Source organism: Labeo rohita, chromosome 4 (genome assembly GCF_022985175.1).
Source record: "Labeo rohita strain BAU-BD-2019 chromosome 4, IGBB_LRoh.1.0, whole genome shotgun sequence".
NCBI lineage: Eukaryota > Metazoa > Chordata > Actinopteri > Cypriniformes > Cyprinidae > Labeo > Labeo rohita.
Window position 1 is genome coordinate 21,463,938 of NC_066872.1, and position 14,222 is coordinate 21,478,159.

At 35.9% G+C, this 14,222-nt stretch overlaps 1 protein-coding gene across 7 annotated transcripts in view; it reads left to right on the forward strand.

Annotated features, from left to right (window-relative positions):
- rab3ip (RAB3A interacting protein (rabin3)) overlaps window positions 1–14,222 on the forward strand; it is a 49,890-nt gene that overhangs the window by 13,534 nt on the left and 22,134 nt on the right. For 6 of the 7 annotated variants that reach the window (XM_051107289.1, XM_051107292.1, XM_051107293.1 and 3 more), the window contains 3 exons: window positions 4,574–4,844; window positions 6,960–7,137; window positions 13,214–13,309. In XM_051107289.1, coding sequence (XP_050963246.1) covers window positions 4,582–4,844; window positions 6,960–7,137; window positions 13,214–13,309 — 537 coding nt within the window. In that variant the 5' untranslated portion in view covers window positions 4,574–4,581. The remainder of the gene's footprint in view (window positions 1–4,573; window positions 4,845–6,959; window positions 7,138–13,213; window positions 13,310–14,222) is intronic. The other variant, XM_051107295.1, reaches the window with a different exon arrangement.

The following is a 14,222-nucleotide window of genomic DNA, read 5'->3' on the forward strand; positions in this document are numbered from 1 at the left end:
TCGGCTAACTGACCCCAGATTTCGGACTGGAGTGGACAAGCCGAGATGAGATATGCAAGGTTAGTTCACACTCGGTATCATGATTCAATACACTTTAGGTCAATATCACACCGGACCTCTCCTTTAAGTTAGGCTACTTTTATGCATTGGCTAAAAAGCTTGCCACACAATGAGTAACACTGATCTACATGGACACTGTATTGTCTAATACTGGAAAAGTAATGCAGCACTGCTTACATACTTATTGTAACTTGACAGAGCCGTGTTTTACCAAAGGTTTTCTCTGGCCCTGTGCTCTCCATATTCATTATGGCCATTAACCTGTTTGTAAGAACTGCCAATAGGAAAAAGACAACCAAGTGCAATCAGTTACCACTTTGTGTTTTGCTAAATGAACAATACAAATAAGTGACCAGAGTGTCTGAGCCTTTAAGCAGAGGAGGACTGTCTTACAGTTTTTCTCTGTCAGTTCAATTCAATTTCTTAGGGAGCGTGATGGATTGTAGCATGGTAGAAGACTAGTTAGATACGCAGGAGCTACACCATTAAGGGCTTTATAGGTAAGAAGTAATATTTTGTAACAGATGCAGAACCTAATAGGTAGTCAGTGCTGAGACTGTAAAATTGGGGTAGTATGATTATATAAGAAGTCACTTGGTGACAAATGTTGTCACAATGTTTTTTTTTTCTTATGAACATTTTCTTTTAAAAAAGGTACAAGGCTGGAGTTTTTCAGTTTGCCATATCAATTTCAGCAGTAAAAAATGCACACATTACTGTATGTAGGGATTGTAGGACGTCGGATATAATTCATATTTACTACATACTTTTGCAGTACAGTTTGTACTGCAGTTTGTCACCAGATCATGTAAGTCATTGTCTTATAAGGAGAAAGAATAAACTGGTTAACAATGCAGCAAATCATTCTAGAAAAGTGTAACAGAAATGGCAAAATGTACAAGACAGACTGCATATGCAAACTAGTCCCAAATATTTGTATATGACTCAGACAATAAGCTATTTGCTATAAGAAATTGCTTATTTGACGTGTAGAAGTGACTAGATGATGTCAAAGTTGATCTACAAATTTTTACAAATTTCTGATCTGAGACATGCATCAACTGAGAAAAACTGTATTATGGTGTTTCATGTATCTTTTCATCACATTTTCACACAGTCCTCAAGATTTGCACCCCTAATGTTGACCAACTGAGACATCTGAAAACACAGGAAAGCACAGGAAATACTGAATAAGATAGGAGCAGCATTACTATTGGAGTGGCATAGTTATACTGACCGGCAGATTCCTCTGTCCTTCATCAGCCAGTTGCTCTTCCAGCTTCTTGAGCTCACGCATACTGTTCATCTTCTCCAGGTCAAAATCGTAAAGTCTGGGGGCTCAAAGTTTTGGCCCACCTGGGACAGCTTTGCCCGAATATAGGCCAGCAGATAGAGGACCTGTCTTTGGAACTCTGAAGGTCAAATGAATGAAAATGAAGTAGTATTCATCCCTTTAGCCACAACACCACTGTCGGTAAGAAATTAAGGAGGTACACTTACTTTCATTATCTAATGAGAAAGGGTCATTACCCTCTTGGTGCTGATTCCCCTTACATGGAGTATGGGACCACCAATGAGAAGAGTAGGAGTGCTGGTGTGGCGCAGAGAGTGGGGATCTCTGTCATGGGACGCGGGATCTCTGGCACGGAGTGTTGGACTGCTGGTGCAGAGTGTGGGATCTCTGGCACAAAGTGTGGGACCGCTGGTGAGGAGAGTGGGATCTCTAGCGTGAAGTGTGTGGCTGTTGTTGTGGAGTGTGGGATCTCTGGCACAGAGTGTGGAACCACTGGTGTGGAATGTGGGGTCTCTGTTGCAGAGTTTTGCATCTTTGCCATTGAAAATGGGGACCGTTGGTATGAAATGCTGTGTTGTGGAGACTGGAATCTCTGGCATGGAGAATGTGAGCTCTGGAGTGGAGTGTGAGAGATGTGGAGGGGATTGTGGGACCTTGCTCTAGAAGTCTTTTCTCCTGATCCTGATGCTTGGGCTGACTTTTGTCGAACCCTTGGTGGTTCTGGCATGGACGGACCTGATGGATGAAAGGCAACCAAATGGAACAATTACATGACAAATTTGCTTCAATTATAAACTCTGTCAGAGGAAAAAGATAAATAATAACAGTTTTGATGTTTAACAGTTTACATACTGTGTTGTGCTTGTGCTTCCACACTTCTGCACATTACATCCAGTTCCTGCACAATCTGGGCTGCTGTCATCCATGTCTGTGTAGGAAGAGAAACAACAGTATTATCACAATGTATAGAAGATGAATGCTTGAGATAAAGCCCGGGTAGTTTTTTTTTCTTCTACATCCTCTTGCCAGGACCGCATTTCTTCCTACTCATCTCTGCAATTGTTGTTTGGTCGAATGCCTTACTCTCTGCTTCTCTGAAGTAAATGGACAACAAGCATGCCTTTAATAACTAACTTGATTTGAGTAGTTCAAAAACCTGATTTAGAATGCCACAATAAAGGGTGCAAAAGCATGGAAACAGCACAAGATTGGTCACATCTGCAAACTTGATGATTTAAACAGTGGAATACCATCAGTGTTGACGCACATATTTTTGTAGCCTTCAGGTAAAGCGTGACTCTAGCCAAAAACTATTGCCACCTCTTTTGTGGGTCTTCAGAATTGTTCTGGCATCCTTGGGGAGTCGATGTCACTTGGTGCCTTAGAATGTCTAGCAGTTCATTTAGTTCAGAGCACTTGTATTTGTTGGTAGCTGCCCAAGCTGCAACGTCCTCACCTGGATCAGGAGCAGTTTGCCAAGAATTGCCAGACAGATTGTCAGCAACCTCAGAGTCAGTGTTAGAAAACAGCCCTAATGCATCAGAGTCGTAATACGAGATGTTGACATCTCCTGAAGGTGACAAAGAGGCAGTTTCATCCTCACTGGACTGAACCCCTAGCAATTCATCTGCATCACTGCTATTTGAATCATCAGCTGCAAGAGATAGCACTTCATCATGACGTTTCCTCCAGTTTCTGTAGTATGCCATCATTTAGGAGTCACAAATAACTGCTAAATAAACAAGGAATACACAAAAAAGTACCAAAAGTCATTGCACAAAGTCGTATTTCATTGAAACACAAATGTTAAAAGTTAGCCAATATAACTTCTGTTTTACATTTTATGAGATTACCCACCTGAACAGAACTGTATTTGTTTAGCTTTCTCTACACTGTAAAAAATAAAAAAACACGATTTGTTGAGTCAGCTTAAAATAATTTGTTACCCTGCTGCCTTAAAATTTCAAGTTCAGTCAACTAAAATATGTTTAGTCAACTTGAAATGTTAAGTTGTACTAAGTAACAACTTAGATATTTGTGTTTGCTAAACTTAACAGATGGGTAAGTAACCCAGCTGCCTTAAAATTTTAAGCTGATTCAACTCAAATATCTAAGTTGTCACTTAGTATAATTTAACATTTCAAGTTGATTAAACTTTTTTTTGAGTTGACTGAACTCAAAATTTTAAGGCAGCCAGGTTACAAATTATTTTAAGTTGACTCAACAAATTGTTTTTTACAGTGTAGGCTTTGATTCGTCCTTGTCAGAAGTTGCTCCCACATCACTACTAGCATAGCGCCATCTAGAAGTGTGGTGTTAAACAGCAGAGAATGTTTTGTAGGGCCCTGTGAACTAGACTGTGATTCAGAAAATGCAGATGCAGTCGCGGAATACTGTCATAAAAATGGAATTCACTGTATAACATGGAACTTCACAGAGTTTGACACATTTTGTATGTGTAAATCAAAAGACAAACGCAGATTATGGACTAGTGTCTGTAAATATTAAGCCACAAAAATACTATTTAAATATGAATCTTTTATGTCCTGCGTGTGTGAATGAATGGCGCATTTTGTTTACTACACACATGGTTTCACTGTAAATAAAAAATAAGGATATGCAATACTTTAGTGGGGTTACAGCAAAAAAGCTGTGTATGTTTTTCCTTTTGAAATTGTAATAGTGAATTAGTTCAATGTATATTGTCAGCAAATCAGTGTCATTTTTGGTAAATTTAATAATCACTGTTTACCTTCCATTTTAGCATGGGTAATGTAAATAAAACTAGAAGTTAATTGTGATATCTATTGTTAATAGATGTCAATGTGATGTCAATACGACATCAGTTTGACGCCTAAAACATTATGCTGATTTGATGTAAATTGAACACCAAACATATTGACCTACATGTACATTAAACCAATTTCAGTGTTGGATTAATTTCCTATTTGCACCTAATTACCACTGGAAGTAGTTGTCGTCCAAGCTGAATTTAAAATTATGTTATACGGCATATTTATCAAATCTCTGACATCAAATTGACATCAAGGTCTCCGCTGGGTTAGCTATTAGCACCGACTTGTCTTTTTTAAATGTGATTAATTGTGTGCATCCTAATGAGGTTTGTGGATAATGGCTAGTCGCTAGTGGTTTTGGTCAGAAGATATTTGGATATTTACTCTCATAACTGAACTACCTATCCTTCTGATGTTTGCACAGAGCACTGTATGAAGATATTTGTGGCTATGGCCAGTGAACCACTTGAAGGGTTCCATGAGGTGAACCTGGCATCACCGACCACCCCAGATCTTCATGGCGTTATCGACCCGAGCCCACCAAAGCACAACGCTCCCCCCAGCACACTGTACCGCACACACTCTCTGACTTCTGGCCAGAATGCACCCAATGCTCTCAGAGCTGACCAGCTGCCCACCCAGCCCGTGTACTCTGCCCCCCGTCACCTGGGCACAGAGGATGCCCTCAATGGCAGGTAAGACTCCAGGAACAGCAGGTGTTCTGTGTTCTGCCAGGTCTGAGAAACAAAACCAGCTTGATCACTATTCAAAACAAGCCCAAACACATTTTTCCCCTCAGTTGGGGGTCAGTCATATGTATATGAGACTTTGTGTGTGCATGTGTGTATGTGTGTGCATGCTTTCCTAAACTTTATGACTTTTCTTTCCTCTGTGGAACATAAAAGAAGACATTTTGAGAATGTTTTTTCTTTATATAATACAAGTCACAAACGGTAAACTGTCAAGTCAAAAAATCTGTTTGCATACCAAAATATCTGCTTTTATGCTACAGTGAAGAAAGTTATGTTGTACAGGGTTGGAAGGACATGAGGGACAACCAAATGAATGTCATATTGAACAACAGTGATGCAGACACTGTGTCCCAGTCCTGTTTCTGTTTACTGTCCCAATGAATTTGTCAAAATCCAAAAATAGTATAAAAAAGCAAGTCTTTTGTATTATTTTGAGGAGATGTCATCAAAGGCTTATGAGCAGTAGCAGATGTATTTGGATGAGATCATTACAAGTTTAAATGTTTTGTTAACGCAAGGTGTCATTAATTAATGTATTATCTAACATGAACAAACAATTGACAATGCATTTAGCATTTAGATGCTTTATGTTAATTCACAGTACATTAACTTGTTATTAACATGTTAACAAAGCACAACTTGTGATTTTAATAATGCATTAGTGAATGCTGAAATTAACATTAATTAAGATTAAAAGATAAATGCTGTAGTATTTGTTCATTCTTAGTTAATGTTAACTAATGAACCTTATTGTAAAGTGTTAACAATGTTTTAAATGAAGCCTCTTTAACTTACCAGGGCTTGATTTATGTGCTCAAAATATAGTAAAACCACTAATATTGTAAAATAGTATTACAGTTTAAAATACCTGTTTTCTATTGTAATATATTTTGAAATGTAATGTTGCTACTTAATGTTTATGCAGAAACAAACTAAAATTCTGATATTTGAAGTGTGTGTGTGTGTGTGTTCTAATAGGAATCAATGCTTTTATTCAGCAAGTATGCATTAAATTGATCAAAAGTGACAATAAAACATTATAATGTTATAAAAGATTCTGTTTCAAATGAATTCTGTTCTTTTAAACATTCTATTCAGCAAAGAATCCTGGAAAAAAAAAAACTGCAAATTATTAAGCAGCTAAAACATTTTAACATTGCTACAGTAGTAGTAAGAACCATTAATAATAACTAAGCACCTATAATAATTGAGCAGCAAATCAGTAAATATTAGTATGATTAACAGATTTAAGATCATGTGACACTAAGGACTAGAGTAACAATGCTAAAAATTAAGCGTTGCGTCACAGGAATTAATTACATTTTAAAATTTCAGAATGTTACTGTTTTACTGTATTTTTAATCAAATAAATACAGCCTTGGTGAGTATGAGACTTCATTAAAAACACCTAAATCATAATGTTTCCAACTTTTGAACTTTTGAATTGTACTGTATGTGCCTTGATGTTTTATATGTGATGGTCTGCTGTAGTGTTGTCAAAAAGTGAAACAGCGCTGTTGAGTTGATTTTTAAACATTGCTGATTGGCCAAAGTGTTTGCACACTTAAAAGATATGACTCTGATTGGCTACAATGATCAGCATTTTACGCACCTCATGGATTGCATAGAAGCACAAACGGGAGTGTTTGAAAGACACGTCTGTCAGCGGATCCGTCTATGTACAGATGTATTAGACACGGCTTTCAAGCACTCCCATTGTGCTTCTGTGTGAACGCTCAGTGAGGAGCGTGAAGCGCTGATCATTGTAGCCAATCACAGTCATATCTGTTCAGTGTGTGAACACTATGGCCAATCAGCGATGTTGCTGTTGACTCAACAGTGCTTAAATGTGTGCAGGAAATGGACATTTTTAACATTTCAGTACCGAAAATTACAGAAGTCAGTACTTTAAACAACAGTAGTCTGCTGATGGAGTTTTTTAAATTCTTACTTTTTATGGAAGGTTATCTATAAAATATTTCTCACCTTAGTTCCAATACAAGCTCTTTATAGACTGAAGAGAAAGTTTAAGAATTAAATCAATGTTTGTCTCCACAGTGGAAATGATCCCGCATCTGCTTTGGATGCAGTGGACGGCAACGTCCCATCAGCTGATGGAGAGGATGTTCTGGGCCTGAGCACAGACAGTCTGTCCCGTCTCAGAAGTCCATCAGTTATGGAGGTCAGAGAAAAAGGCTATGAGAAGCTAAAGGAGGAGCTCGCCAAAGCACAACGGGTGAGCTGCTAAACAAACATCACACTCCATCATCTACGCTACATTTACTCCTTTTTTTGGATACATTTTTCCAAAATGAATGAGAAGTTATAAACATCACAAGCTATTTTTCAGACTCTGAAGAGATGCCTTTCATCACATACCACTGGTTAGGACACAATGTAATTCACAACAGCAAACAAATCTTTAGGGCTGGGTTGACAATGGTGATTTCTTAATTTTTAATATAATTTTGATTAACCAATATCACTTATTAAATCCCAGAAATCACAATAAGCCTTGTGCTTTGCCACTGTTGATATGAAACAAAGTCTCCACTATCAAATTTTGTCAATTTTATTTCAAAATTCAAACAATAAATACAGATTTAGCGCTCTTTTAATGCAGCAGCGTGTATTGCACATTAACTGATCATCTTTTACTCTTTACTATTAGTTATAGCACAAAATAAACATTAAGGTATGTTGAAAATCTATCTTACTGAAATGTATCATGTCTAATGTAACGTCTCAGTCTGTGTTTCAACTGTGGAAAGACATCAGTAAAACAGCTTGTAAACAATATGTAAACAACAAATAGCATGTTACATTTATATGTAACATTCAAAAAATAAACTATAGAGAGCAGTAATTTGCTAAATATATGTGCTATATTTTATATTCATTACATGGCATGATCACATAGGTGATCAGGGACCCTGGACATTTTCTGTAGTTGTTTTTCAGTCAATAGAAAGGTTTCTTTAATGTCATAAAAGTAATTGAATGCCTCCTGTAAACTGTTAAGCATCTTAAGGACTGTTCCAATGGTGCATGTGCAATAATTGTTTATGGTTTAAACCCTATTCTAATAAAGACCTGTAAACCTTATTTGGATTTTACAAAATTATCTTATACAGTACAAACCCTAGATTGCATTTTTTTCTCGATTCACTCAGATATATGTCACAATATGGAAGAAAATATTTTCGTTTCATTCCGACTTCAACTGAATATCCTCAAACACACGACTGTTAATATTTTACAAGTCAGACAGGGCAGGTTTGATTACACAAAATGCTAAATATGAACTCATTTGTAGTTTTCTACTAAAAATAGTGAAGTGGTGGATTTGAAAATGATTGTTATTTACATCTTAGTTTTTGTTCTACTCAGTCACAGCTTTATATTTTCTACTAGGGCTCGACATTCTGATTCAGTTGGCACACAAAAAAATGTGTAGTTTGTTACACATGTGAGTCTATATAAAGGCTGTTATGTTTTTATTCACTTGCACAGTTATAAACGAGCTTCAGCGGGTTTTTTGCATAATCAGAAAAGTATGATTATTTGAAAGGTCAATTACGTGTCACACATCACCTCAGCCTTTTTAAACGTGTGTACAATGTCAAGTGGGTAAAGGTTATTAGTTTATTAGGGCAGTGGTTGAAGTTTATTAGATTGAGCTCATAAAACTGGACGGGAATGATTTTAGTAAGACAAATTGTTTGCATGACATTTTAAAGTTGGAACTAGAAATAGAAACCAGTCTTTTCTTCCATAATGCAACATACATTTGAGTGAAACTAATAACTGAAAATAAAAAATGGGGGACTTGAATCAATTCATCGGTTGTTGATTGGATGAAGGCACCAAAAAAAAAAAAAAAAGGTGTGGGGTTTATGCAAATTAAATGATAGTAGTAAAAGTCTTATCCTACTAACACATGAGCATATGTTGAGAAAATGTGCACAGGAGCACACAGATATCAGTCTGATATGAGCCCCTCATGGTTGTTAAGAGATGAGAATCAAAATAATGCCCCATCTCAACACCTCAGTGTAAAGAAAAATCTAAGTCACATAATACGGATCAACCAAAGAATTAGCAGAAGGTGGCATGTCTGTGTTCGCCTGGATTCAGTGATTGCAGGGATGTCCAATTCTGCTCCTGGAGATCTACTTTTCTTGCAGGTTTAGTGAATTGTATTCAAAGCTAAAAAAGCTAATGTTTTTGAAAAAACGTATTGTCAAATATAGTCAAAATATTGTCAAATATTACTACAATTTAAAATAATTGTTTCCTATTTTATTGTATTTTAAAATTTAATTTATTCCTGTAATGGCAATTTCAGCATCATTACTTCAGTCTTCAGACATGATCCTTCAGAAATCATTCCAATATGTTGATCTGGTGCTAGAATTATTATTATTGTTTCTCATACATACATATTGACCCCAACCCTATATCAAACCCAAGCATATACCTGTATTAATGTGAGAGATGACCTTGGTTTTAGTATTATTTATATACTATTATAGAATATTTTGAATTAGCTGTTGGGTTTATTTTTTCATTTTAATTTTAGTTCATTTTAGTCATTTTGTTGTGTTTTTTTGTCATTTATATTAGTTTTTTTTATATTTCTATTTCACTTAAATGTATTTGTATTAAAACTTAAATGAAAATTAGAAATGTTGCCTTGAAAACTAACTGAAAAAAGTTTAATTTTCTGTTAATCTAATTTTTTTATGTTTCATTTTATTTCAGCTGTATTTCAATTAACAAAGACAGTTTTTAAAGGGGACATCTGATGCCCATTTTCCACAAGTTGCTATGATTCTTTAGGGACTTCATGGAATATCTGTAACATACTTTGGTTAAAATTGTTTGGTTAAATTGTGTAAAACAACACCCGTGACCTGTTTCGCTGCATGTCTCTTTAAATGATAATGAGCTACTGCTCACCCCACCCCTTGCAGACCAATAGACCAATTTTGAGTAGTCGTCACAGTTATGTCACTTGCAGCTGCGCGCACATAGTGGTTGCAGAAAAGCACTGATAACAAGCAGTGCCTTTGTGCCTTTGAGTGTCAGAATCGGAATGGAAATAATTTTTATTGAATACTGTAGAGACTATAGGTGAAACCTGCTATGATTACTTTTAAAGCATAAATTTGATTAAAACAATAGGTCTACATAATATTCACATATGCAGTTCATATTATATTAGCCGTACAGTTACAGCATGAAATACTATTTAAAGCTATAACATTTTACATTAACCTATTTTATTCCACATATTCTGACGTTTTTTTATCGCAAGCGCAAGTTTATATCTCGTATTTCGGACATTATAATTCGATTTAACTCAACAATAGCAAGTTTGTCCATTCTAAGGGGAAAAAAGTCAGAAGTGTGGAATATAAACTCAAAAGAGAGAATGGTGAGTTTATTTTTCTTATCAGAATTGTGAGATATAATCTCGGCATTGCGAGAATAAAAGTAAGAATTTTGAAATATAAACTCAAATTTACCATTTTTATTCTTTTATTCCATGGCTTCCATTGACTGCCACTTGAAAACTGTAATTTTCTGCAACCAGATAGGCTCTGCCCACAAAAAAACATCACTGTTTGCAAACAGTAAATTGGTCTGTTTGTACTGTGGGAGCGATTCCAAAGCATACGGAGCCGTCTGCTCTCTATTCATGGTTTTCAAGTAACGTCACACAGTGGTGCGGCCGCCATTTGTAGGACCGAATTGCAATTCCATCTATCTGCTGTGCTGTGCTGTGTGCTGTGATAACAGCAAATAACAATGGATTATTTACCAAGAGATGTGGATGTATGGGTTCATTTTGATTAAATATAATATAAGCATAGATGCGTTTTTATATTTTACTATTTTACTTTAGCGAGTTCACAAAGGAACTCGCAAAATGTTAATTTCATGTGTGAGACTTCTGATTTGCCAGAAGAATTTTGTTATGGTCCACCTAAAACTTATGAATCAACGAGATGTTTTTGAATTTTCTGTTTAAATGCTTTCGCTTAAGTTACTCGATCCTTTGACTTTCCAGGGGTTTAGCAGTCTAAAATTATGTGATCACAACACCCTGCTTCTTTTTATATTTAAGGTATTGTTTCCGTTAGCCTATAATGTACTAATTAGAGAGCCCGGTCTCGTGAAAATGTGTATCAATAGCACGATTTTCTGTTTCTATTTGGCATGCTATTTATATGCTGAAATTGACTTTGGCGTGAATATGATATGCATGTGTTTGACGTGCATAATACAGTTTTCGCGTACATATTATACGCATCTACCCCACACCCCTAATCCTATACCCATTGCGTATCATACTTCAAGTCAATTAAAGTCAGTTTCTGCGTATAAATAGTAGCCTACACCAAATATGCACTTTCAAGAGATCGGGTGACAACCGAGGTAGGTTCCTGAGGTAGACCGACTTGCTTGCTTTCATTCACGTGAATTGTCGAGATGAGGTGACTCCTTCTGGTAGTGTGATTTATATAGTGCCATTTCTAATCACCCAGATACTGACACTTTGACTGAGTACAGACAACATGTCAGAAGTATAAAATCTTTAATTCCAAAACTTTACCATTTACCGATGTGTTTTTCAAAATGCCTTTTACATTTTTTTTATGTTTTAACCTTTATTTATTAAATGTTACAGTCCAAGTGTATATAAATGCCTCATTCATTCAAGTAAATGCAAAATGTGTTAAATATTTTATCTACACTTAAAACTGCTGTTTTTTTGTTTTGTTTTTTGCTGTAATTACATGGTTTTGTAGATAAATTTACCCATGCCAGCTTGATCACCTTGAGTTCTTTAATGGCCTTTAAAATTGCTTTCATAATAAGATGTGTATAGATTTGTTAAGTCATGTTATTTATGTATTCTAATCTATATAAATAAAATGAAAGTAAACGTTTTGGCTAGGTAATGTTATCAATTTAAAATGAAATATTAATGAACAGTACAAGTTATTAGTGAACAGGCTAAGTCTGGTGTGCTGCGCAACGGGCCGTTTCCGGCTTGGATGGATAAGTTGCGGCTGTCTCAGATTGATTGGGTCCCGAGTCTGGGACTGAGTACACAGACATCCAGGCCAGGTGCAGTAGATGGGCAAGTCTCTGGCAGGTGAGAATTTACCTGAAACTGGCCCGAGTGTATGGAGATGATTGTGTATGAGGTCAAAATGGCATGTTTTTACTAAACTTTAGTGGAGTTAGCAATTCGCCTGACCGTGAATAAGGATATAAGCCTAATGTATCTATTAAACAAAACAAAACGAAAAAAACATTGTTTTTCGTTGTTGGTGAATTGTTATTTTGGTTTCCGATCACCAAGGAGAGGCTACGCAAGGTCGTAAAGATGGCGGCCGCGACAAAAAAGTCACGTCACTGAAACCCATGAGTAGCTCTCTCTATAGCTCTTTTACTTTGATGACAAACACAGATTGGACTGCACAGCACCACTTCAAGCCAAAAACACCTCTATTGTTGTTGCTGCAGCTGCTCGAGTGTAAAGAAAATGTCGGAGAGCACACAACTGGCTGAGGGCAGAAATATGCTAATATGAACAGTCTTTCAGTGGTTGAAAAATAAAAATGGAAATTTGCATCTGATGTCCCCTTTAATGGTGTTAGCTAACAATAATAACATGGCTTAGCACTCAGCAAACATGCTCCAGTCTTGCTGAACCACAGGGTCGAATCCAGCCTCTATAAAAAATAAATTGTTGAGTCAACTTAAAATAATTTGTTACCCAACTGCCTTTAAGTTCAGTCAACTCAAAGTTTATTCAACTTGAAATGTTAAGTTATACTAAGTGACAACTTAGATATTTGAGTTGATTCAACTTAAAACTTTAAGGCAGCTGGGTTACTTACCCATCTGTTAAGTTTATCAAACATAAATATATAAGTTGTTACTTAGTACAACTTAACATTTCAAGTTGACTAAACTTATTTGAGTTGACTGAACTTAAAATTTTAAGGCAGCAGGGTAAAAAATTATTTTAAGCTGACTCAACAAATTGTGTTTTTTGTTTTTTACAGTGTACTGTCAGTAAAATGTTGCCCAAAAAGAAACTGTACATTTACTGCATCTTCCAACATTATTTTTTAGTTTATTTGTTTAACAATACTGTAGTGTGTGTTGTATCATCCACCCTTTTACATTGATGTCATGGGTTAAATGAGAGAATGAGCCATACATTCCCTGTTTTTTCTGTTTTGTTTTTCATTTGTGTATTCTGTTCATGTCATTGCATGTGTCTGAAGGAGCTTAAGTTAAAAGACGAGGAGTGTGAGAGGCTTTCTAAAGTGAGAGACCAGCTGGGGCAGGAGCTGGAGGAACTCACTGCTAGCCTTTTTGAGGTTTGTTTGGTTTCTTCTGCCCAATGACAGAGCAGATCTGTATGTGTCTGGAAACACTTGATCGTTTGGAGTTATTCTGAACACTCAGCACTGTGATGGGTCAACTCAAATAGACAAGTAATTGTACAGAACTAAAACAGTTTTTGATGGCACTTTTAAAATTACTTTTAAAGTGGAACAGTGTAAAAAATAGAAATATGCTATTTTTATGATGGGTGTATTTATATATGCTATACGGAAAACAATAAAAAAATCTAGTTAAAAATAATTGAAGCATCTTTTCCAAACTGTTTTCAGTAAAGGAACACAAAGAAGAATATTTTAGCATAAATTCACATTCATAAAAAAACTCCAGACAGTTTTAATATGTAACAGGGAACTTCTAAAAGCAGCAAGTGCCCCATAAATGACAATAAAAACACACCCATTGAATACGCCTACGACTTGCGTGTGTTATCAGGGTTGTAAATCAGTTTACATCGAACCATTCAGTTTTGCCCTCTTAACAAACTTTCATAACAATCCCAGAAATTGATATTAAGATTGTTATCTAACTGAAACTATTGCGCAATGATTTACTACATAATTTGCTTTTAGGGTGCCATGAAAATTAAAGTACAGCTGACATTAATCCACTTCATATTGCTTTAGCTGTTTTGAAAATAAAACTGAAGTTCAACTACACAAACCGTTGCGTCATTCAGTTTTTATTAGCGGCAGAATCCAATGAAGTTACAGTCCATTGAAAAACAAACTCTGATGTAAAGATGTCCATGTATCATAAATGCATGGTAGGGGTTGAAAATATTAATATCAATGAAAATATAGTAAGCTTGTGTTAACTACAGACCTTATTCAGGCATTTAAACAAAAACACGTTTAAAAAGCCCATTGTCTTTAGGACGATGGAACT